Source organism: Hibiscus syriacus, unplaced genomic scaffold (genome assembly GCF_006381635.1).
Source record: "Hibiscus syriacus cultivar Baekdansim isolate YM2019G1 unplaced genomic scaffold, ASM638163v2 tig00015129_pilon, whole genome shotgun sequence".
Classification (NCBI taxonomy): Eukaryota; Viridiplantae; Streptophyta; class Magnoliopsida; order Malvales; family Malvaceae; genus Hibiscus; species Hibiscus syriacus.
Genome location: NW_024062349.1, coordinates 1,798 through 25,474, shown reverse-complemented (window position 1 = coordinate 25,474; position 23,677 = coordinate 1,798). Strand labels below are relative to the sequence as shown.

General features: G+C 34.8%; 3 protein-coding genes and 2 pseudogenes across 3 annotated transcripts; 1 reads left to right on the top strand and 4 right to left on the bottom strand.

Annotated features, from left to right (window-relative positions):
• Nucleotides 1–2,058: 2,058 nt before the first annotated feature.
• Nucleotides 2,059–3,808, bottom strand: LOC120207683 (annotated as a pseudogene).
• Nucleotides 3,809–4,094: 286 nt separating this feature from the next.
• LOC120207675 (peptidyl-prolyl cis-trans isomerase CYP40-like) lies at nucleotides 4,095–7,317 on the bottom strand. The gene is made up of 9 exons (XM_039207103.1): nucleotides 6,854–7,317; nucleotides 5,920–6,420; nucleotides 5,663–5,750; nucleotides 5,500–5,552; nucleotides 5,172–5,276; nucleotides 4,883–4,958; nucleotides 4,715–4,752; nucleotides 4,562–4,625; nucleotides 4,095–4,456 (listed from the first exon to the last, which is right to left on the bottom strand). Exons 1-9 carry the CDS (start codon nucleotides 7,031–7,033, stop codon nucleotides 4,440–4,442), a joined length of 1,122 nt encoding a protein of 373 aa, XP_039063034.1. The 5' UTR covers nucleotides 7,034–7,317; the 3' UTR covers nucleotides 4,095–4,439.
• Nucleotides 7,318–9,303: 1,986 nt separating this feature from the next.
• LOC120207682 (la-related protein 6C-like) lies at nucleotides 9,304–11,923 on the bottom strand. Its single transcript, XM_039207111.1, has 10 exons — nucleotides 11,472–11,923; nucleotides 11,254–11,318; nucleotides 10,956–11,110; nucleotides 10,774–10,845; nucleotides 10,618–10,697; nucleotides 10,443–10,521; nucleotides 10,299–10,346; nucleotides 10,132–10,200; nucleotides 9,908–10,030; nucleotides 9,304–9,824 (listed from the first exon to the last, which is right to left on the bottom strand). The coding sequence occupies exons 1-10, from the start codon at nucleotides 11,921–11,923 to the stop codon at nucleotides 9,591–9,593; spliced, it is 1,377 nt and encodes a 458-aa protein (XP_039063042.1). The 3' UTR covers nucleotides 9,304–9,590.
• A 1,186-nt stretch (nucleotides 11,924–13,109) lies between these two features.
• On the bottom strand, nucleotides 13,110–18,005 carry LOC120207681 (neurofilament medium polypeptide-like). The gene is made up of 11 exons (XM_039207109.1): nucleotides 17,628–18,005; nucleotides 17,166–17,283; nucleotides 16,892–17,066; nucleotides 15,705–15,942; nucleotides 15,463–15,482; nucleotides 15,169–15,272; nucleotides 14,879–15,053; nucleotides 14,264–14,317; nucleotides 14,129–14,182; nucleotides 13,805–13,980; nucleotides 13,110–13,330 (listed from the first exon to the last, which is right to left on the bottom strand). The coding sequence occupies exons 1-11, from the start codon at nucleotides 17,918–17,920 to the stop codon at nucleotides 13,205–13,207; spliced, it is 1,533 nt and encodes a 510-aa protein (XP_039063040.1). The 5' UTR covers nucleotides 17,921–18,005; the 3' UTR covers nucleotides 13,110–13,204.
• Nucleotides 18,006–19,258: 1,253 nt separating this feature from the next.
• On the top strand, nucleotides 19,259–21,921 carry LOC120207674 (annotated as a pseudogene).
• Nucleotides 21,922–23,677: the final 1,756 nt, after the last annotated feature.

Genomic DNA, 23,677 nt, shown 5'->3' with positions numbered 1-23,677 from the left:
CACACACATATATATATATATATTGTTGTCATTTAACTGACTCGGTTTAGTGGTCGAATTCAACGATAAAGTCGTGATGAAATTGCATTGAATAAGTATAAATAGAGATAAAATGATGGTTAAAGTCTAATTATTAAGTCATCAATTAAAAGTGAGGAGTTGGGATCTAATTTGTTTGATTTTGAAATTGAAGGGGCATAAAAAGTATTTAAAAAAGGTAAATCAATGGTTATTTTGTCTAGTTTCAAAACTAATAGGCACCTAAAAAGTAATTGTATCAAAAAAGGAGTCAAGATATCAATTAATTCATAATTTATCATTTTGAGAAATTAAAATCAATATGTTGATTTAAAATTTTATGAAATATAAAGGGCTAAAGTACAAATTTTCCACTTAAGGGGGCTAGCCCATACCTACATTGTAATATATATAATTCGATTCACATTCAACTAAAAATCAAATTAATAGTAGTTTTTTTTCTTCAAAATAATTAATTATCACGCAGAAAACATCAACATGGCCAAATTAGATATTAATTAATTATTAGAATAATAAATAGATATCATCATCAACAATGAGTTTAGTTCATTTAATTATTACAATACCAATCTGTTTATAAGAAATATATTTAATGTTAAATTTCATAATTAGTTCTCATTTTTTGAATACATTATAGAATTAGTATGGTATTCTAATTTAGTCAATTTTAATCCTTGTACTTTGTAAATTTTGAAATTTAAATTATTATCCAAACAATATAAGGATAATATGACTAAATTATAGGGACGTAAAATGATCAAATGGGATAACAATAACTAAATATATAACTTAAATATAATATGTCGACTAATAGAATAATTAAATTTAAAAAATTTCATGACCTAAAATTTGAAAAAGTACAAGAACTAAAAAATATTAAATTAAAATATAGAAAACAAATCAATAAGATTCGCATAATACATGAACTGATAAAAGAATTTAACCAAAAAAAAACTGTAAGGAATTTAACAAAAAGAAGAGGAGCTTTTATCATTCTCATCAATGTGTTCTTTGACCCTTCAAGGGGAAAACTATGAATGCATTTGATTAAAGATGTGTCTTCTCTACCAACAACCAGTTGGTATAGTGGAATGAAACACTAGATCCCTTAAGCAAGGCCAGATGTATCTTCGGGCTGCCCACGCATCTATTATAGGTATACATCTCCTACGTAATGCACACGTAAATCATGCATCACTTTCGTTTTCTTTTGTGTGACGAAAGTAAATGTTAATTCTATCGAGTCAGATAAGATTACGACAAATATTAATTATAAGAATATAATTTTCAAAATATAACATTACCTGATACATTAATACATTAATGGAAATGTTACATAACTTTATTCGATTTATTTGTTAGAAATGTAGGATGAAAGTAAATTTTATACAACCTCTTATGATTGTCTGCATTAACCCGAGTTAAGTCTGAGTTTTCTTTTTGCACAAGTTAGTACAAATGAAGCATATCTTAGATGCAAAACATTTTCATTTTTTGGTTATACATTTCTTGTTTTCAACTTTGGAAACATTAAAACAATATAATGGAGTGTTAAACCACAGGTTTAGGGTTGATAGATAATGACTTTGTCTACTTATATTTGGTAATGGATCCAGCTGAAAAACGTTTTTTTTTCTTCAAGAAAGATGAAACGGGATTGGATGCTTCGATCTCCAACTAGGTGAACATGAGCCTGAGGGCACTTCATCGACTTTCGTCCTGCGGGAATACGGAAACATCCAAGTTGATTTCATCTTCCTCAAAGAACATCTCTTGACTCAATGAATCACCAAACTCGGGATGAGGGTGGTTGTGGGGGGTATTTTTCATGGAAATTTCTACTTTTGTTGGGGCTAATGGAACAGCTGTTGGAAAGCTGAAACCAGACAGCTCATTGAGCCGTGGTCCTTAGGACACATCATTAAGAACTGGTACCTAATCAATTACACACAAAACTTACAAAGAAACTTTCTTACCTCTAAGAAACAGTTTACCAATGGGTTCCCGGTGAATCTTCAATCAAAATGTGGTGTTCGGATCTTATTCATCCGAGTCAAATTCAACCTGCAAGCAAATTATATGAAAAAGACTAATTATGCTGAAATAATGGGCTATAAGATGTTGAAGCAAGATATATTTAGGGGAAAAGAAGCTCACGTTTTTGTCTTTGTGCCATTTACCATGGCAGTAGCCTATTCAACCAGCGGATGTGAACTTAAGTTCTCTCTCTCTACGTTCCCAGAAATCCAGATGCTGCTGTATTAACTTGTCCGACGTTTCATTCTCCGGATAAGAGTGATTCTGAAAGAAATCCGGTGTCATGATTTTAATATCGTTCTGCCTCAGCACCATGTCACGGTTTTCATTTCTTGAATCGTGCTCGAGTCTTTCATTACCAAATATCTCAGAAGCAGCCTTCTGAGATTTGGATCAACGGTTTGGTAGCTGATTGAGCATTTTTCTTGGTGGCACTGGAAGAGTTAACAGAGCATGTAGTAGGTAAGCCTTGCAAAGCTAGTCTCTGGTTTATTTCATCTCGTCTCGTGAGTTCCTTTTCCTCTGCCTTGGACTTGGCAGCCAAATGACGCGATCCTTTGCAATGCATCTGCGAAACCGATTCAACAATCAAGAAAACAAGTTAATTATCTTATAAGCAGACAGTAAACAAGAAAAAACATAATAATTAAAAACTCTCAAGTCTCAACTAAAGCTCGAATTAAGTAAATTAACCTTAAAATTTACGAAGTTAGCTGCCTTCAACACAGCCTCCCCCTCCCTTCCACTCAAAATCCAAGAGAAAAGAAGGGGGAAAAAAGAGAGTTTAAATCCATCTTCATAATTCATGCAAAAGAAAGCCACTAATTCAAGCTAGGAAGGGAAATAGAAATATGTAAAAACTCCCTTGTCAAATGGCTATCCTACAATATAGAAAAAGAGCCGACAAGCTGAAAGAGCAAGCGATTAACGCTCTGTGTCGGGAATTCAAGGTTCAAGATCCCCATCCTGACTATAACATCTCCTCCCCCAATTCGTAAGCTTATAATGGTACAAAAAGTGTAGAAAAGTACACCCAACTTATCCGGGGATTCATGTTTCATGTTCACTAAAGTATCCATATCCGATATCCGTCGAATCGACCAAAGATGAAGTGACAAAAGGGACTTACTTCAATCGAGTCCAGTTCCGGGTTCAATCCAGAACTACAAGTACACTTTCCCTTTTTCCAAAACAAAGCCCATCCTCAATTTCGATATTAAAAACCAAGAAAAATAACATAATCCGAAACATATCGATATTAGAAATTGGGCTTAACCGGATAAGCATTTGAGTCTAACTATGACCATTAGTTCAAAGTTCAAACCATGAAAGTAAGCAAGAAAATGCCTTCTAATCAGTTCAAATAGTAAACCTACCCCAATATAACTAAAACACCATCAATTTGGGTTTTAAATTTATGAGGTTTTTTAGTATGACAAAAGAATTCAGAGTGAATAAAAGTGAAGCTTACAGAGAGCATGAGAGGAGTATCAAAGATGGGGTTGTGACGGCAGACAAGACAAGCGTATTTGCCGGAAGACAGCTTCTTGCAAGAATAGCCATCAACGTCGATCCCCTCTAAAACAACTTCACCGATTCTTCGCTTTCGATATTGTGCTTCTCTTTCCCAGCTATCTCCTCCAAACAAACTCATCGTTTTCCTTTTCTCTTTCCCTTTCGGTTTCTATTTCCAGGCCTTTCTCTTTTGTTTCGATACCGTTTCTTCGTCTGGGTATTTTTCGTATATCCACAAATGGAAGAACTAGGGGTGTCACTGGTGGTTGGATTTTTGGTTAATTTCACTGTCATCTTTATCATATTATAATTACATTTAGAGTATTTTTATATTTATATAAATTATAAATAAATAAATAATCTATATTTCAACTTAATCCAGTACCTAACATAATTACTCGATTTATCACGAAAAGAGTGTAGATTTAAATCCCGAAACATGATACTAACAAAGCAAAGCAACCAAAGACTTTAACATCCAAAATCAACAGTAAAAAATTATCTTTTAAAAATTATCAAATCTTTAGTCTAACAACAATTGGTTCAAGCCTCATATTTGCACAGTTGAATTCTGCTTAGAAATGTTTTCTCTCCTTCCACTGAAACCTGATAAAAACAACATGACAAGTTCTATTTTCAAGGATTTCATCGTTTCCTAAACGAACTAACACAATATGTATTCGTTTCTAATCAGTTTTATCGAACAGTTGCACCGGAAAGCAGAAGCTGAATACCCGAACCGAACCCTAGTGTTTTCTCCGAAACATAAGAGATCCTGATGAAGAAAGCCTAAACCAGATGAAACTAACTATATGCAACTGCAAAAGATCATCAAAGCTCTCAAAACACTATTGCTCGTCTGCACCTGCATTGAATGTTCCCGTATGCAAGTACATCATTCATATGTCGAGCAGCGATAAGAAAAAAAATGAATACAAGCAAAGCCAAAAGCATAGCACACTTGACATACCAGTTGGGTTTGGTTGGAACATCTTGCGGTATCTTCTTCTCTCCTCATTGCGTCGATCGTTGATCTGTGCTCACCAAGTTTAGCTCCATAAATACATTTGTTTACATATGTTTGGTGCCTAAAGGAACTATGTATTCAATTTGGTCTACCAACCTTTTTCGTAGCAGTAACAAGCTCTTTCTTTATCCCACCTGAATCGAATGCATAGCAAAATGTTATCAAAAAGGTCTCAACAAGTTCACATTGTTTGACAATATACACTGCCTTGGTGTCAAGAAGAATAATCCTATTAAGTTAATCGTAGCCAAGTTCATTACTAACCATCATTTGGCTCCAATTGCAAAGCTTTCTTGAAGCTTTCAGCAGCCGCATCAACATCATTAAGTGCCATGTGTGCCTGGAAGATGATTATTGCAATCGTTAGGACAAGAATGTGCGCGTGAATTGACAGAAAGTGCAACATCAAGAAGATAACTGAACAAGATGTAACAGTAACTTCTGTGCAAGGTTCATGGTCAACAACTTTTCCAGGAGAGATGATTAGCTTAGACCAAAAGCTAAAGCCGTCCGCATCAAAGAGATTAAACTCATTACACCTAGGAATACTAACCTGACCTTGACGGAACAGCGCTTTCACATTGTTTTCTTCATCACGCATTGCAAATTCGGTGTCCAATAGTGCTCCTTTCAGATCCCCTAGTTTTAGTTTACAGGCCTAAAGCCACATAACCCATCAAGTATAAGGGGGGGAAATGCAAGATAACTAAGTTCAGTACAAATAAAAAGTCGACCGAGAAGACATAAAACAATAATAGTCCATGTTTAATCAGAGCTCTAGGATAACAAAACAATAATAGTGCAGCCAAGGTTGATAAATATTTGAACTTTAAACTGCTAAAAAATTGATAGGCAGTCAAAGAGTGACAAATGATGCTTACAGAACTATTTGTGAATATCTGGGATTTTGTCTTTCTCAAACTTGAACTCTTCTCTGCAAAGCCACGAAACAGTATATGCAAAACAACCAAGGTGAATCCAGAATCTTACAACTTCATTTATAAGAGAAAGACGATACACTCTAGAGCAAAGAAATGTTGTTACCTTCATCAATCCCCTCTTTTTCCCAGCAGATATCTAAATAGCGTAGAGCCTTCCTGTACTTTCTGAGAGCCATCTTATAGTCTTGTTTCTGTTAAGCACATTAATTAAGCACAAATGAGACCTCAAAGGAGAAACTAAAACAAATGGCAATTAGGAGCACCATTCAGATATCCAATCGCAAGAGGGTTGTATGAAAACACAATCCCGTGTGACAAAAAACCAATTACATTGCTAATAAACATGTATAAACCAATTACCTTATAATGTTCATTTCCGAAAGCCTTAGTAGAATCTACAGCAGTCATCCACCAAGAGAGCTCGTTAGGACTCTCATCAAGGTCAGCTGGCCAATCAGCATAAGAATCACCATCGTTGAAAAAATTGGATATCCCATCATCGGCCCCCTCTGGGATTTCTCCACAACCAGTGATTGTGACGTGGACAGTGGGGCAATCAGCTTCACCGGTTGATACATGCTCAATTGAACGAACTACTCCCATTCCTTTGACCACCTTACCAAATAAAACATGTTTACCGTCTAAATGAGAAGTGCGAGTTGTAGTGATGAAGAACTGAGACCCGTTTGTGTTAGGACCAGAGTTTGCCATAGATAACATTCCTTTCCTTTCATGTTTCAATTCAAAATTTTCATCTTCGAATTTCAAACCATAAATTGACTCTCCTCCGGTACCATCACCAGCAGATATATCGCCACCTTGTAGCATAAATCCTTTGATAACTCGATGGAAACGAACTCCCTGAAATAATAATAATAAAAAATAAAAGTATCATTCAAACAGAACAAAACTGAAGTTGCCATCCAAATGAAGAGAGATTATAATTAAGCAATGAAACATCTTTTCTGAAAAAAGAAATCAAAACAAATACTATCTTAATGATTCAAGAGTGCCCTAAACCCAACTATTTCAAATATTCCAATTCAAATGATCAATTAACAAATTAAAGAATCAATATCAAAGTTGACACCAATACTCAACATGCATCCATATATTCAAAGATCTCCAAGATTTCCATCTACCAATACTACAGAGAAACAAATTCAAAGAGTGAAAAGAACCAGTAAGCTTTCATTCCAAGAACACGAACCCAGAAAAGAAAAGCCAACATAAACCCAGATATGCAAACAACTCAAATTAAAACAACAACAAAAATAAATAGAGAGAGAAAGACCTTGTAGTGAAGAGGCACGCCGGTGTTAGGGCCAATGCCCTTTTCACCAGTGCAAAGAGCCCTGAAATTCTCGGCAGTTTTGGGCACTACATCATTGAACAGTTCCACTATTATCCTTCCTTCAAGCTCGTCACCTATGCTTATATCCAAATAACATCGTTGCCTCTTCACCACATTCATGATCTCTCTCTCTCTCTCTCTCTCTCTCTCTCTCTCTCTCTTCAGCCTTTTCCTTTCGTTTCTTTTACTTTCCTCTTTGTTGCTGATACAGATTTTATGTTTATATATATAAGATATACAGATATTTACCTAACTCTCTCTCTCTCTCTCTCCAGAGACTTCTTCTCTGCAAAACCCTAATCCCGCTTCTTTCCGTTTAATTTTCTTTTCTTTTCTTTTTTTCAAATATAAAAAATGGGGGCTCCCTGTCTCTTTGGAGTTTGGGTTACCATTTGTCTGCTCCTCTCTGGTTTTCTTTTAGGCTCAATAGTTAATTTAATCCTTGTACTATACTTATATTCTCATTTTCGTACTTTTTATATTCATTTTAGACCTAATGACATTTTTTACCCTTGAATTTGTTCAAAAGGTCATTTTAGCCCTTGGCCTTTTCTATCTCTTTTGGCCCTCGAATTTTTATTTTTATTTTCAACTTAAATCAATTAACAGAACAAAATAATAGATTTATTAAACTGATGTATATTTTAATATTTTATCAGCATTAATATCAACTAAATTTATCTTTTAGATTGGTTTTCTAGAATGACAATTTTATCCTAAAAACCATCATTCTAAAATAATCGATCTACAATGTGTTTATAAAGAGTAGAATGTTGGCTATTTTATCCAAATATATATTATTTAAAAATAATTTATCATTTTAACATGCATTTCAAATTATTTTTTAAGTTAACATGTTTTTTGTGCCACATAAGTAGAAAACTCTTTATGCAGAAAGCACACATTCCGCTTATGTAACACAGAAAATCAAAATCCTTTAAGTTGAGCTGAAACGAAAGAAAAAGAAAAATATTAATAAAAATATAAAATAAAATTATATGAATTTTAAATGAGATGGGTTGAAAAAATAATTTGTAATAGGTGTTAGAATGATAAATTATTCTTAAATGGGGTATATTTGGATAATATAACCTAGAATGGCTACATATTATCCCCCTCAATATTAACTCCATTAAATGCAATATTACGATTGGTTTGTTAAAAAGAAATATAAATGTTGTTGTTTGTTAAAAAAATTTAATATGATATTTTAAATGAGACGATTTTAAAAATTAAAAGAGACAAGTTTAATGGGACGAAGGGAGTATTAGGTATAGTTTTGAAAAAATAATTAAATGATCAAAACAAAATATAACGAATATATGATTAAATATGTAGCTTACCTATGTTTTTTAATACATTGCTCTTATAATTGTATTCTTTTATCGGACTATGTCTATTCTTTTTTTAATCGATCTATTGATTGTCTAATTCAAATTGGATTTTGTATGAGCTCTCATAAGAGCGACCCTCCAAATCTAGTTTGCTTCAGTCGTAAATGTCAAAGTTCGAACTCCTGATATTATTTAAAGGATTTAGTACTTCATTCTATTAGAACAATCAATGGTTATTTTTTTCCTTTTATTTTGGCCTTTAACATAATTGGTTTTTAATCGTTTTATTTTTATGATTAAAATTCAATTTGACCCTTTTTTTTAGTATTTTGCTCCAACGTTTCATTTTGGAGCAAAAAGGTCACGATGTGAATGACAACCGTTAATTGAAAAACGATTAACACTCCAAAATAAGAGATTTTTATTTTAAAGTAAAACATCGAGGGCCATAATGCTCTGGAAAGAAAGAATGAGGATCGAAATGATTATTTAATCAATTGGGGTCTTTTTACTTTAAAATAAAATGTCGTGAACAAAATTGCTTAAAAAAGAATAGGAACCAAATTGACAATTTTAATAAACACCGAGAGCTAATTAAAATTAAAATGAAATTTAAAAGTTCACCCGCTACATCTGACGTCAACGTAGGGTCACTTAAGGGCATGAATGGTTAATCTCCATCGTCCCTTTAAAATCAATAACTCTAATCAAAGCTCTAATACTATCTTAATTTAGTATGCAATTCCACTGTTAATCATCATAAATAGAGATATATTTACATTTTTTACTTCTCGATCTCTCCATCATTCGGATTTTAAAGAAAATACTTCGATATGGATGAATCAAAGGGAGTTCGATAATTAGATTTGAGAGGAAAGTTTCAGGGGCTTTTTACACAAATTTACCCAAAAATGCCTGGACTTAGCTGCCTTGCACCACAAGACAACGCTAATTAGTAGTTTCTTCAAAGAGTCTTTGCCTGTTTCAATTCTCTGCTTAAGGTATGTGTATTGTGTAGAATAGAGGTGGTTAACAGATTTTGACAATGAGAGAAAAGAAACGGATGTATCGATTCGATTGGATTATTCGGATACATTACAGAATTCAAAGCCGAAAGCTGATGAATCCAGAGCAATATACTCAACAGAAACCCAGAAAAATTGGTGTGCCCGAAGGAGATGACCATCAAATAGCTATGAAGCAGTACTAAACTATACATAGGCCAGATACCATGCATAGCTACTTGATCATTTCGTGCTGCTTTCAGGAAAAATGCAGAGCTATTTTCAGAGTATTTTGTTAATATCAGATAGCAGACATGGAAAAATTGTGGAAATTCATCATCACTCCAATGGTGAGCTCAACGGCTTGCCTCGTCCCATGGTGAAACCCCTGGTTCCATCCGGCATTCTCGGGCCCTTCAACATCTGTTTCATCGATGCTTCGCATTGGACTGCATTGCTAGGTTGAGGAGATCCGGAAAGCAGGCCACGTCCGGTGTGGTTTTGGGCGCACCCCCGAAGTTTCCCGCGTGATTTAGACCATCCCTTCTTCAATCCCAATGCACTGTTTTCAGCCTAACGGATGAGGAATTTTTTCAGTCAGCTCGTAACGCAAAGTAGCCATATAATGAACATGGTTAATCAACATTGTTGCTTACATTGGTCTCAAATGATTCAGCATTTGGTGGAGAAGAACCTTCGGAGTGTTCAGCATGGGGTGAATCATCGTCGTCTAATATGCCATCGAATTCTGATTTTCGAGTTTTCAGAACGGATTTAGGCTGTGCATTTTGTACCAAAACAGATGTTGTGAATGGTTTCTATTAAGCACAGAGCATTCAAACAGATCAGATGTAAATTGTGAAAGACATACACAACATACCGAGAGTCTAAGCAGCAGCCTTACTCGAAGCCCCTTTCGCCAATTCCTTTCATCGTTTAGCCTCTCAACCTGCATCGGAGTGGTAAGCTTTGAATGGCATTGCAAAAAAGAACTAAAACGATTAGATCACAACAAGAAGTTCAAGAAGAAAAACTACGTCAACATACCGCCTTCTCAGCAAACTTTGTCGAATCGTATTCCACAAGTGCATGTAGCTTAATGAACAACAGCAGAAGAAAGGAATCATGGGGCAATTGTGTAATAATCTCTACGATTAACTGAGAAAACAGGTTCGATTCCGACATCCATACCTTGTTAGACATAAAATAGTCGTTCTTAGAACGAGAAGAATTGGATTCCTGGGGATGACATATTCTGATGTTCTTCACACTGTATCAAAACATTAATAGTATGAGCTGCAAAAGAACCATTCTAGATATCCAACAACAAACCAGAAACTGAAACCGAATGTGACGAAAACCAAACCTCCCAACAACATTAAAGATTTTGTCAAGGTTCTGATGAGAGTGATCTTCAGGCAAATTCTCTACAACAACAGTACGAGACTGCAAAACAAAGGAAAAAGTAGATTGCAACTTGCACCATATAAAAAAAGGCAAAATCTTAAATCCACTATCCAACCTGCACTTGTTCTCGTTCTTTTTCGGTGAATGGGTGCTTACGACGAACCTTCTTGCCATCATCACTCACAACCTTTCCAAGCATGTTAGTAAAACACATCAAAAGAACAAAGATCATCACTTAAAAAAACCCGAATTTTACTTATCGTAATTGAACAAGAGCAATGGAACCAAAGAACTTACAAGCTTTAAGGAGGAGCAAAGTGCTTGGGCCAGCAACTGGTGGTTGGTGATGAGGGACTTGATTTTCTTTGTTGAAGCAATAAAAGGTATAGGCACTAAAGCAAAGGCAATACTTATCAGTGAAAAACCGTTTAAGCACCGAACAATATAATTAACTCAACAACTAATTCGATTCGATCGAAAGTCCAAAACTAATTCGAAAGCCTCAACCTTGCTAACTCTAATAAGGTCTCATTGGCCATCAGTGAAAAAACTATCTTGATATTGAAAATTTTAACAAGAACACAAGTTTCCATACCATAACCTTCGGGATCTTTACTTATTTGCTTCGACAACGATTCGTTTGCGATCAGACTCATGTCACTGAACTGGTATTCCACCTGTTTCATCACACAATCAGAAACAAATCACACTATTTTCACACCATTCATTGTTAAAAGGAAATATATCAAACAGTTGATGATCACAATGATAAAGCAAGCAAAAAGAGCTGAAAAAAAACCCATAAAAGATTACCTGTTTGATGATCTTTTGGCGGAGATCATCATGAGAACAGTCTTGGAAGAACAATTAGGGATAGAGAGACTGGGGTTAGAGTTCAAAAAAGTAGAAGGTTCTTGGTCACCAAGGAAGAACCACTCAGAGGCGGCGGTGGCGCCACCACCGAGGTAATGGAAAAAAGGGTAATAATAACCCGAGATGGGCATTTGGTTATGCGATTTCGGCACGAACTCCGGTGCGTGTGCATTGAATTTGAACGTTACACCATTGCCGTTGTTGTTACTGCCACTAGTACCACTACCACAACCGATCGTCTGTTTCGCAGCGGCCATGGAAATGGGAGTATTACATTTACAACCGATTGTTGGTTTTGCAGGAGCCATGGAAATGGCTTGATGATCTTTCATTTGAAACCTGTCGTGGGGTGGTTCTTCTTTAGGCTTTTCCTCAGCTTGGGCTTGTGCCATATTTGTTAAAAATTTACTCTTTAAAAAAAACCCAACAAAAATAAAAGAAGAAGAAGAAGAAGTCCGTGATCTGTTTTGTGTTTCCCCCTGTCAATGTGTGTTTTGGGAACTTTAAGATTTGTTCTGTATTTTTCTCTCCTAAAGTTTAGTTAACTGTAACTTTGGTAACTGTTTGCTTTGAATCCACATTTGGCGGCCAAGGAGAGAGATGAGATTTTCTTACACGTTAACCGTTGCTTTTGGAGTTTGACCGTTTCTTTTAAGGTTTGGGATTTGCCACCACTTTAACTAACTCCCACTTTCTTGGATTACGCACGTGGCCGAATTGTAAATTTCTAGAAACGTCCAAATTAAAAATTTTATTTTTTCAAAGAAGAATAAAATTGTAACCTTTTCCCTTTAATAAAAGAGATTAAAAGATTATAATTATTATTTATTGATTAACATCGTTGTTGTTACAACTTTTAGACATTATACGTTTGAACACATTTAAATTTGTAACAGTCTTCTATCTAAGATAAAGCTAGGTTTTTTTTATTATGGGCCTAAAATTAAAGTTTAAATTTTAGGGAAATAAAGTGTAATTTTACCAATGAACTAAATTATAATTTCATCATTCCTAAGGAGCTAAAGGGAAACCCTTTTTTTTCAGGGGCCAAAGCAAATATTACCTCCATTTTGCTTCCGATGACATTAAATATAATTAACGATGAATGAAAATACCTTTTGATTTAAATCTCAATTACAAACTTTGATATAGGTAGATAAATGAATTTTACCGGTTAATTTTTTTTGTTGGTTTGAAATTTTGAATATTTCACAATTCTTAAATGAATTATTTATATAAAAATTATAAAAAAATTCAAAAAAATCATTGTTTAAATAATTTAATCCGCTTATCAAATTATAGTTTGTCCCTATATTATGCTCAATTAAAAAATTAATCCACATGCCTAAATTTGACAATTCGAATCTTTTCAATGTACAGCTTTCTAACCATTGGTGCATTTTGAAAGATGGTATTATCGGTCTATATGATAACAATATCAAGTTGATTTTAAAACATCGCATAATGCGGATAAAACTCATTTAGTTTTACATCACAAATGTAAGTGAACTACGAGCGATACGTATGTTAAGCACTTAGCATGCATATGAGGGCCAAAAGCAGAAAGCTTTAAACTTCTTCTCAAAAGATGTTGCTGGTTTCATTTGCCAAGCAAAATTGCCCACTTTTAGCTCATAGGTTTATGTTTATGTTATGTACACGGAAGAAACAACTCACTGTTCCAGCTTGATGAAATGAGTGGTCAGAAGCTTTGTCATGGAAAAGCCATTGAAGGAGTCCACCTCGAAAAGTTCTTTGAGCTTACAGTCGCATAAAATCTTTCTCTTATCAGATGGATCCTTTTGAAACACAAAAATAATCATGAATAAGATAATAAAGAATTCATGCTAGAGATTTGAAAATAGATTTGAACAATGCAGATAAATTTCTCCAAAGCATATAATATGAAGCACTGCAACTACGAATATAGATTGAGCATATAATATGTTTGTGTGCGAGGGTCAGAAGTGAGCTGAAGCTTTCTAATTGCCAGCATATACGACTTTCGGAAGAGGTTCAGATACTCATAGCATCTATGTTGATCGGACTTCTTCATTCTTCTTGAAGTACTCATGTCTCAACATTTGTGTCCGACACATGGATATGGGGATATGACCAACAATGATCCTTCAAATATATGCAAAAACTGGGAAATTCTAGCTATACCGTGTCCAAGTAACATAGTATTGCATAAAATGGAGATTTTATCATCCAAGCTTCTTCACCAAAAATCAAAACCATGTATAACCAACGATAGAAGACAACAAGCAAACCTGAAGATCATTCTTTTTAATGTAGTCCCATATTCTCTTCACAACATCAGCACGACTTAGTGCATTTTCACCTGTAGCAAAAAATTTCACAAGAGCATCTGAAAGTGGAAGAGGAGCAAGAAAACCAGATGTTCCTTTCTTCTGCCTCTTTTCTTTCTGTTTTGGCTCAGATGAACCTGATATAAATATATATAAAAAAATTGTTATAGACAAAACAGCTCAAATCCATCATCCATTAAACCAAGTTCTATCATTCATTGCTTCGCGTGGGCAGCGAAAATCATGCAGGACCCTCATAACTAATAGACTTGAAAATTTACTCACCCCTCTCCCTTGCTATTTTAGATTTTCTTTCCGTTTTGGCGGAGTCAGCTTGAGCTGCCACATCAAGGAAATAAAAAATTATTGGCCAAAATCATGCAGGACCCTCATAACTAATAGACTTGAAAATTCACTCACCCTTCTCCATTGCTTGTTTAGATTTTGTTTCCATTTTTGCAAAGTCAGATTGAGCTGTCACATCAAGGGAAAAACAATTTATTCAAGCAGTGAAGACCAACTTTGTGGATAATCAACAGAAGCAAAACCAAGGGCAGTGCAATTCAAATGGTAATGGATCATATGAACAAATCAGCAAAACAAATATTACAGTTCTGAAAGTTCAATAAAGAAAAAGTATTTGGGTAATGTTCCTTAGACAACAAATACAAGCCCTTCAAGATGTAATAGTTCCCCTTCAAACATAGGTATAATATAAACAGAAGAGTCGAGGGACCCATTCTAAAAGAAAGCTTTACCAACTTCGCAGTTAGAGAAAATCATTTGAAGGGGACAAACTTGCTAACTTTGCAATTATACAAAATAATTTGAAAGGGGCCACCTTGTTTAAAGACCTATAGCAATGGATAGAATAAAAAGTTATTCCAAGTTCATGTGCTAACAAAGATTTAAACGCAAGAAGAGTCATGTTTAGCTTTGCCAAACAAACTGGTATGTGAGGAGAAAATAAAGATTGAATAACATTTATATCACAATCCAGTCAAGTATCAGGGGAAGTCATGCTTAAGATGATACCATCTTCCTCATTTAACGGCCATATGTGTTTGGAAAGAGCCTTGTTCATCTGAAACATGTTGATAGAATTTACGCCAAAAAGAGCATGCAATGATTCATCACATGTTACATTTCTCTTGTCCTTCGGATCTTGCAAATTCTTCTCTCGGATATAAGCCCACAATTTCTTGACAACCTACAAGTAAAAGAAAGAAAAAGCAAGGAAGAAAAGGCATTAACAGGTAACTAACATAAGATTTTGATTAGAAAAGGTTCACAAGATTAACATGTCCAAATGAAAATATCTAAACCTCAGTTCTGGCCAGCTCAGATTCTCCAATAAATTCCTGAAGCTGTGGGGAAAGACTACATAACTTACTAAACCCACCTCCCCTTCTCTTGATATCTTTATCCACTTAGACGAGCTACAATAATTTGTTAGAAATTTACATTAGCATCAAGTAGCTTAAGAAATATTTCCCTCCAGTAGATTACTCAAATGCAACAATTTCAGAAACCATCTATTTTCATTTATCTAATGGAACCAGGATACTACAAACAAGGACAACTAAACCACAAATCTAGGGATCCTTGCAACTACACACCTTGATAAAATGTTACAAACCTAAACAAATACATAAACATATAACAGAAACTAACAGTATAGTTGCATTAAGTACTAATCTCTCTATCTGACAGTTGATAATCTAGTATGACAAGGAACATGTACTACCGATACTTATATATAGGATTACATTGAGCATACATATAAACTTGATAATGAACTTACATAGAGGAGAGTATAAGCAAACACCAGCAAAAGTTATAGTCAAAAAAGAAAATAAACCTTTTGTTCTTGCTTCTATGTGCATTACCCTCGTGCTCTGCCTCTTCTTCCTCCTCCTCCTCTTGCTCCCCTTCCTTTTCCTCTTCTTTCTCTTCTTCTTTTGAACTTTCAGCATTTATGGAAACAGGATCATCATCATCTTCCTTTTCCTCTTCTTTCTCCTCTTCCTTTGCACTTTCAGCATTTATGGATATTGAATCATCACCGCCTTCACATTTCATCTCATGATTTGAATTTTCTGGATTTAAATTGTTGGCACAGCATTAATATTTAAACGATCACATAAATTATGCAAGTTCAGGGCAATGCCTTCAGAAGAAAGACATAAGAAACTTATAATATACCATTAGTGATATAAAACTGAAGTTCAATGCGGAAGCCTTTTTGAAGAAGTTGAAGTTGAAATTGCAGAAAAATTTAAACATCCTAAGGTAATCCAAGGCTGGAAAGAAATAGATTAGTTTGCACCTTGGAAATATTACATATCACATCCAATAGAACGAAAATTACCTACGAAAACAAAAAATAATAATGAGCATAGAAATTGCTATCAATAGATAATCCCATTATTGAAATTTCCTTCATCTTTCAGCACCAGGTGTTATATATTTACATGACTATTTGCATGGAATTAAAGATTTATATCAGTTTCAATTTTATCATCACCTGAACAACTTTTGGAGATAGGTTAAAGGCTTATGTGCTAGGGGCCTCATATTTCATGGAAAGTATAACTTCACCATTGTAATCATCTTCAGCTAAAACTAGCAAAATTATAAAAGGAACATGCATAAATAACATGTTTTCATCTAAACCCGAAAAGATAGTTCCTTACAAGTTATACCTCCAACTAGAAAGTTCTCTCACCAAAGGTTATCATTAAGATCATCAGCTACAATAACGGAGTCAGATAGAGAATGATAGTTTTCCTCACAGTACTTATATATTTAATAAATGAAGAAAATTTAGAACTTGAGATCCGTGAGTGCATGTGTCCAAATGTCATTTCATAGAATAATTCTTTGATTGCAACAACCAATGTATAGACATAGAGGGTCCAATCCCTTTAATGCCAATTAAAAAAACAAAATCACCATTACACACTACAATCTATAACTGACAGGCAAAATAATTGGACAAAATGAGCACTCATAGCAGATAATATTAACTATGTCGAAAGTAAATACCATCATCTTCACTCAACGGCCAGATATGCTTGGTCAGGGCTTTATTCATTTGGAACATATTAATAGAATTTACGCGAAAAATAGCACGAAGTAATTCGTCGCATATAATATTTCGCTTATTATTCGGGTCTTGCAAATTCTTCTCCTTGATATATACCCAAAGTTTCTTCACTACCTAGAAGCACAGTAAAGGAGAAAATAAGAATTCAAATATTCTGACAAAACTATCTAGGAAAACTACATCGATTAACGAGTATGCATATATGACCCATACCTCAGTTCTGGCCAATTTAGACTCTCCTACTACCTTTTGAAGCTGAGGAGAAAGACTACACACTGTCTGAAAGCCACCACCTCTTTTCTTCACTTGTTTATCAGCTTTACTTGCTCTCCTGCATAAAAGAAAAGGGCGCCAACCATTCATAACAATAATACGAGAAACTTGATGCCAAAAACAACTATAGATACTCGCATTTTAGATGAAAAACCTTTTCTTATATAAATGAACTCAGTATCGCAATTGAGAAATCCATCCTTATGCAACTGAACTGATTATTGCAATGCAATTATAACAAACAAGATAACCCAAATACATATTATTTTTGCTTAATTTATTCTTAAAAAAAGAATGGAACTTGAGAAAGTTCCCCCTCGAAAATTGAACAATTAAAGCGCCTAATTTCTAATACAATATTACTAATTACTCAATAATCAAATGGGGCAAAACAAAACCTGCCTTGTTTGGCTTCCTTCTCCCTTGCTTTCTTCTTCTTCTTCTTCATCATCACCTTCTTGAAGCACGTTATTTTCATTTTCAGATTCAAGTGCACGTTCTTCCTTTTCATTTTCCTGATTTAAGGTTTCGAGGAAAATGTCGATTTGGTCCCTCACGAAACCTTTCCTATCAGACAAGTCGACGCCGAAATCTTCCTCGAGTTGTTTCCTCACACTGCCGGCGGTGGCGGTGTCGAGGTCCGACTCCAATAGGATTTCTCGGAGTCGGGCCACCAGGTCCGAGTTCGACACCATTTTTATGTATAAAAATCGAATCTGGGTTTTCCCCGGTTCGCGATTATCGCCGGTATATCGAGACAGAGACTTGGAAAGGGGGGTGTCTTATTCCAAAACTGGAGTCGCATGCAAGTAAAGCTTTAAAACACATAAAAAACAAATGTGGAAAATTTGTGGATTGAGGGCTGCCGTGGCCCGTCAGGGGTATTTTCGGAATTTTGTTTTTCTCTTGTTTTCATTTTTATTTTCAATAATAATAATAATATCCGTTGACCCAAACCCTTCACGTGCTTAGACCATTTTGAGACGGAATAGTCAATCTGTAGGGTTTTAGAGTTGAAGTGTGGGCTTTGAACCCTATCCACCAATTGATTTGGGCTTTATCCATCAATTTTTTTAGTAGCTTCGAACTCAAATAATTATGTCCATAATATATATATTATTAATAATTAAGAAAAATTCTAAATAAATTTTACCCTAAGTTCTAAAATGTTTACGTTTAAATAATGTTATTAGAATTAAAAGTATAATTTTAATATTCATTTGTTATCTTTTGACCATAGTCCAACTTGAGTACTAACGTATCTTAATGCCCCTTGAATGAGGGTAATTAAAAGTATAATGTTGGCACGAATCAACTTATCTCAATATTTTAAGGAATCGTTGTTGTTCTTAAAGATTATGTGCTTGAGCACCAACGACTACAAGAGTAATTGAGCATTTATTGCCAAATGATTGAGAATACTGAACAAATATTACTTTATAATCACTTTTAACTTAATGAAAAAAAGATATAATGCTGACCTAAAAGCATCTCATATATTTCGAGATATTATTTTAAATTCCATTGTAAATAAGAAAAACAATCTCAAACAATAATAAAAAAAAAACTTAAAAAGATAATCTTAGAATTAAAACCATAAATACGCACCCCATGGATCAAAAAACCGGGTGTGAGTAATCGTCCTTTAAAAATTTTAAATTAGTATATATTTTAGATATTTTTCTATAATTTTAATTGATATTTTATTTTTGTCTCTCCTAAATTTTTAAAAAATTATTTTTTTAATATAAGATCTTACGTTTGTCTCTACACATCTTTCTCGTAAACCCACTTGACTATTATTATTTGCTTAAAATTTCATCTTCCTAATATAAGATATTACGTTCCTCCCTCCTAAGGTTAAATATTTTTAGTTTCCACCTTTAATCGAAGCTTATGGGGCTATTGAACACAAAGGACACTAGGATTACAAAAAGGGAAAACTACACAAAATAACTTTATTTCATTTTTTTCTATTTTGACCGCATAACCTTAAGAAGTTATATTGTGATCACTTAAGAAGCTAGAATTAGATGGGTAATACATTAATGTTCTATTAAACTTGTCTTTCAGCGTGTTCATAGACCAAGCATCGTCCATAACTCTGTTTTGAAAATCGGACCGGATCAGTCGGTTCAACCGGTTCAATCGGGAATCGTTCTTGGTCTGGTTCAATCTAAACTGGTTGAACCGTTATTAGTGAACCGATCAGAATCACTGAACCATTCGAACCGGACCGGCTGAAAATCAGAAAAAACCGGGATTTTTGTTTTTTTTTTTAAATTAGACCAAATTTCGTTTGTTAAACGAGCCAAATCGAACTCGAGTATTGCTGAGCTCGACTCGAACTTGAAAACTTTAAAAGTAAGCTCAACTCAACTCAAACTCACAAGCTAAAAATTATCAAGTTCAACTCAAATTCGAAATATAATATTGAAACTTGAACTCAAAAAAAAATTAGAAGCTCGATTGAAGCCTAAAATTCGAGCTTGATTGAAGTGAAAGAATAGTTCACTCAATGCTCACCAAAAGGTCCCATGATTTGATTGTCAAATTACCTTATTATTATAGAAGTTAGTTGTGACGCGCTTCTAGTTTCTTAGCAATGTGAGATTTTTTTGTTCTCATATTTTACTCTTTAGACTTTTGGGATGCTCTTCTATGTTTTTTAGCCATGTGAGATTGCTTTTAAAAAAAAAATAACCAACAATATCATTTGTTATGATTTTTAACCCCAAATTTATTTTTTATTATAGTTATGTAATTATATTTATTATTTAATATGTTTTACCTTAAATATTATGTTGTAGTTAATTTGAATCATTTTGTTTCACTTTATTTTTAACTTATATATATATACATGTAGTGATCCGAAATTTTCTTTTATGTATCTCGGTGTATTTGCAGGCACGGTTCTTCTTTCAACAGCTTATATCAGGAGTCAGCTACTGTCATGCAATGGTGAGTAACTTTTGTTTTGTGTCCTTTACTTACCTGAAAGAGAATTCAAGTTGTGACTCAGCTGAGCTTTTTGCTGAATTTCTATCTGAAGCAAGTATGCCATCGAGATTTGAAATTGGAGAACACATTACTTGATGGGAGTCCTGCTCCTCGTTTGAAGATTTGCGACTTCGGGTACTCCAAGGTACATCTATTTCCATTTTCTTGTCTTGTGGTAGAGCTTGAATTTTACTGTTTTGTTCCGTAACAAATAGTATTGATTAGAGCATCAAGGGTGTTTCAAGCAAGCAACTTCATTGTTCCGATTTTCCATCTACATTTACATTGATGTGGAATACATTTTTCAGTCCTCGGTGCTGCACTCACAACCGAAATCACCGTTGGAACTCCTGCGTATATAGCACCTGAAGTGTTACTCAAGAAAGAATATGATGGAAAGGTACTATTGCTTCTTATTTTCCTAATTTAAACTCTTATATTTGTGGCAGTGCAAGTTCCATCTACATATGTTGTATTCACTATTCTTAACTAACAGGCTTCTTTTCGAAAGAACTATTCTAGTCTTCCAGTATGTGAACCGTTTTTTCCTTTTGTAAATTTTCTGCTTTTGTCAGCTGTTAATTGTCGTGTTCTCCTGTCTTAGATTGTTCTGGTGCTACGTTGTTTTCTTGGCCTTGTGCTTCGAAATTCTGTACCTATAATTTCTGGGCAATAACTAACATCATGCCTTATTGTATCGTGGTTGAAGATGAACAGTGTGCAAATCTCAGGGATTAGGCAATGTGAATTACCAGACACTAAGTTTGGCCAGTGCTTTCCATGGTTTTGTTCTACCACATGTCATGTACTATGTCTAGTTCTGTCAGGTTTAGAGAATGGCCACTAGTGAGAAGACAATGCATCGTAGTAGTTGTGTATGTCTTACTTTAGCACATGTTTCCCTTTCTAAGTAATATATATGCTAAAATTTCTTTTCCAACGAAATATGCCAGATTGCAGATGTCTGGTCTTGTGGGGTGACCTTATATGTTATGTTGGTTGGTGCGTATCCATTCGAAGACCCCGAGGATCCTAAGAACCACAAAATAATTCATGTAATGCTGTCTTCTTTTCATAAAATCATAGTGACAACTATTTTAAATGTTGACTGATGTAATCAATCGGTTCTTGCAGCGAATTTTAAATGTCAGTACTCAATCCCAGACTATGTTCATATCACCCGAGTGCCGTCATCTGATCTCGAGGATTTTTGTGGCTGACCCTGCAAAAGTTAGTTCTCTCTTTGTTGAAACCTGAGTTAATATTCTTGCATTTTATTTTCAAGTTCAAGTTGCCTGAAATTCATATAAGTTTTAACCTCATTTCTTCTTTGTTCCTTGGTTCCTAAATTCTAATTGTAGGAACTTTGATTTGATTTTTTATTGCAACAGAGGATATCCATTCCTGAAATACGTAACCACGAGTGGTTTCTAAAGAACCTACCAGCAGATCTCATGGATGAGAACACGATGAACAACCAGTTCAAAGAACCTGATCAACCGATGCAAAGTGTTGACGAGATCATGCAGATCATTTCCGAAGCCACTATCCCCGCAGCCAATACAAATAGTCTCAATCAGTATTTGACCAGTAGTCTGGACATCGAGACGATATGGAGGACCTAGACAGTGATCCTGAACTCGACATCGATAGTAGCGGAGAGATAATATATGCAATGTGATTATAATCGTGCAATAGAAGGGTGATCATCAACATTCATCGAAGTTTACCCTTTGAAACTTTCGGGAGAATACACAGAAGAGACTATCATTTTATTGCAAGTGTGGGACCAAAAATACAGGTTTTTCTCCAATGTCAACCCAGAATCTAGCATTTTATCAGTACAACCCTTTCGAAGTGAAGTACTTATGTTCTCTGTTTCACTTGATGCCTTTGCCTCTTTGAAGTGCTGTTATGTAATGTTGTTCAGTCTTTGTAACTCATTATCTTCATTTCCAAAGAAAAGAAAAAGTTTGTGTATAACTTATACAGTTCATAAAATGAACCTGTTATATCCAGCCCAAACGAATATGCAGACCATGTACCTCGTAAAAGTAATTTTATGAACTGATTGAACTAGAGCACGGAATTAGAGCTTCATTAAACGTGGGTTTTTCACAAAAGCATTGCTCATTTCATTAGATATACAATCATGTTGTCGAGGTTTGTGTCAAAAGACAAAAAGATAAGTCATAATGTATAACATGTAATTAGAAGTCGATTTTTGCTATCGATAACGTAGAAAGAAATGGAGCTTGGAGTACCCTTATCGGATATGACAGTTTTCATCTGTTCTTGCACTTGCTGGTGGTGTTTGGGGTATTAGTTCCGTCAATCTGTTCCTTTCCATAAATCTTATTCTGCAAAACAAATTTGTTAATTTATCAGTTTCTTCACGACGTCCGAGTTCTTTACTTTCTCTAAAGCATGTAAACATATTCGTATCTGACAATCATCCCGAGTTCAGGCATACGGCATGCAAGATAATTACACAATTGCAAGTGTCAGTTAATTACCTTAAGTGTTAAACTTTGCAATTCTCTTTCAAGTGAGATGACTTTATTCTGGAGTTGCTCAAGTGCCTCTTCAGCAGCCGCAGGGCATACATCAGAAGTAGGCATTGTTATACCAGCAGCCTTTAAAACACTTGCACACAATCCCAGCAACTTATGTGCTAGTTGCACTCGGTCTTCATCAGATTCCTGTAACCGGTTCAAAGACGATTAGACGAACCAGAACACCGTGCTAAGCCCACTATAGAAGGATATCTCTAGGGACTAACCCAGTTTGTTATTCAAACGTTGCTCCTCATCAAAGTTAACGCAAGGGCTTTTCCCAATCGAAGCACGATATTGAGCAAGCTCGTCCCTTACACGCGAAAGGACAACCTCTGTCCGCCGCAGCTTGGAACCAAGCTCTTCGTTTGAATCTTTAGCATGTTATTTTCCTCCTATTGCATCATTCAAACATAATGAAAAAAAAAGAAATGACAGATCATAGTTGGCATGACTTGAGGAGAAAGTCCACTAGAGGAAGAAAAGTTAGAAATTGCCTTAATTTTGGCATGATGATGATTCGTTGTTGGAGGTTTTGTTGGCCAGACAACTTCTTTACTTCCCCTTCAAGTTCCATCGCCTTTTCTTGTAATTTACATTCTCCATCTGCAGATAGCATAAGGAGTTACGTCCACAAAAGATGGAAATCAATCATTCACACACAACGAGAATAAAGAAGTTCAAGGTTCTAACCTTAAGCATTTCATTCTCTGTTTTAAGTAACTGATCTCGCTGACGAAGCTTCTCCAATCTACTTGCGCAGTTACTAGCTCGGCCTGTTTCTATCAATTTCCTCGAGCCACCTGTTAAAACAGATGAAGATATACTGAAGATATGAAATAGATAATTGAAAATAAAAAAAAAACTTTAGCTTATAGTTGTTTGCCTGAGCTTTAG

What these genes read in the sequence shown, in the direction of transcription:
- LOC120207682 (XM_039207111.1), bottom strand. Translation starts at nt 11,923, where the DNA reads ATGGCACAAGCCCAAGCTGAGGAAAAGCCTAAAGAAGAACCACCCCAC. An exon ending in GCCAAAAGATCATCAAACAG is followed by an intron (nt 11,319 to 11,471) that starts GTAATCTTTTAT and finishes ATACCAGTTCAG; the next exon opens with TGACATGAGTCTGATCGCAA. An exon ending in CAAAGTTTGCTGAGAAGGCG is followed by an intron (nt 10,201 to 10,298) that starts GTATGTTGACGT and finishes ACTCCGATGCAG; the next exon opens with GTTGAGAGGCTAAACGATGA.
- LOC120207681 (XM_039207109.1), bottom strand. Translation starts at nt 17,920, where the DNA reads ATGGTGTCGAACTCGGACCTGGTGGCCCGACTCCGAGAAATCCTATTG. An exon ending in CTAAATTGGCCAGAACTGAG is followed by an intron (nt 17,067 to 17,165) that starts GTATGGGTCATA and finishes CTGTGCTTCTAG; the next exon opens with GTAGTGAAGAAACTTTGGGT. An exon ending in GCCGTTAAATGAGGAAGATG is followed by an intron (nt 14,318 to 14,878) that starts GTATCATCTTAA and finishes TTGATGTGACAG; the next exon opens with CTCAATCTGACTTTGCAAAA.
- LOC120207675 (XM_039207103.1), bottom strand. Translation starts at nt 7,033, where the DNA reads ATGAATGTGGTGAAGAGGCAACGATGTTATTTGGATATAAGCATAGGT. An exon ending in GCGTGCCTCTTCACTACAAG is followed by an intron (nt 6,421 to 6,853) that starts GTCTTTCTCTCT and finishes TTATTATTTCAG; the next exon opens with GGAGTTCGTTTCCATCGAGT. An exon ending in TTGTTACTGCTACGAAAAAG is followed by an intron (nt 4,626 to 4,714) that starts GTTGGTAGACCA and finishes TGGTGAGCACAG; the next exon opens with ATCAACGATCGACGCAATGA.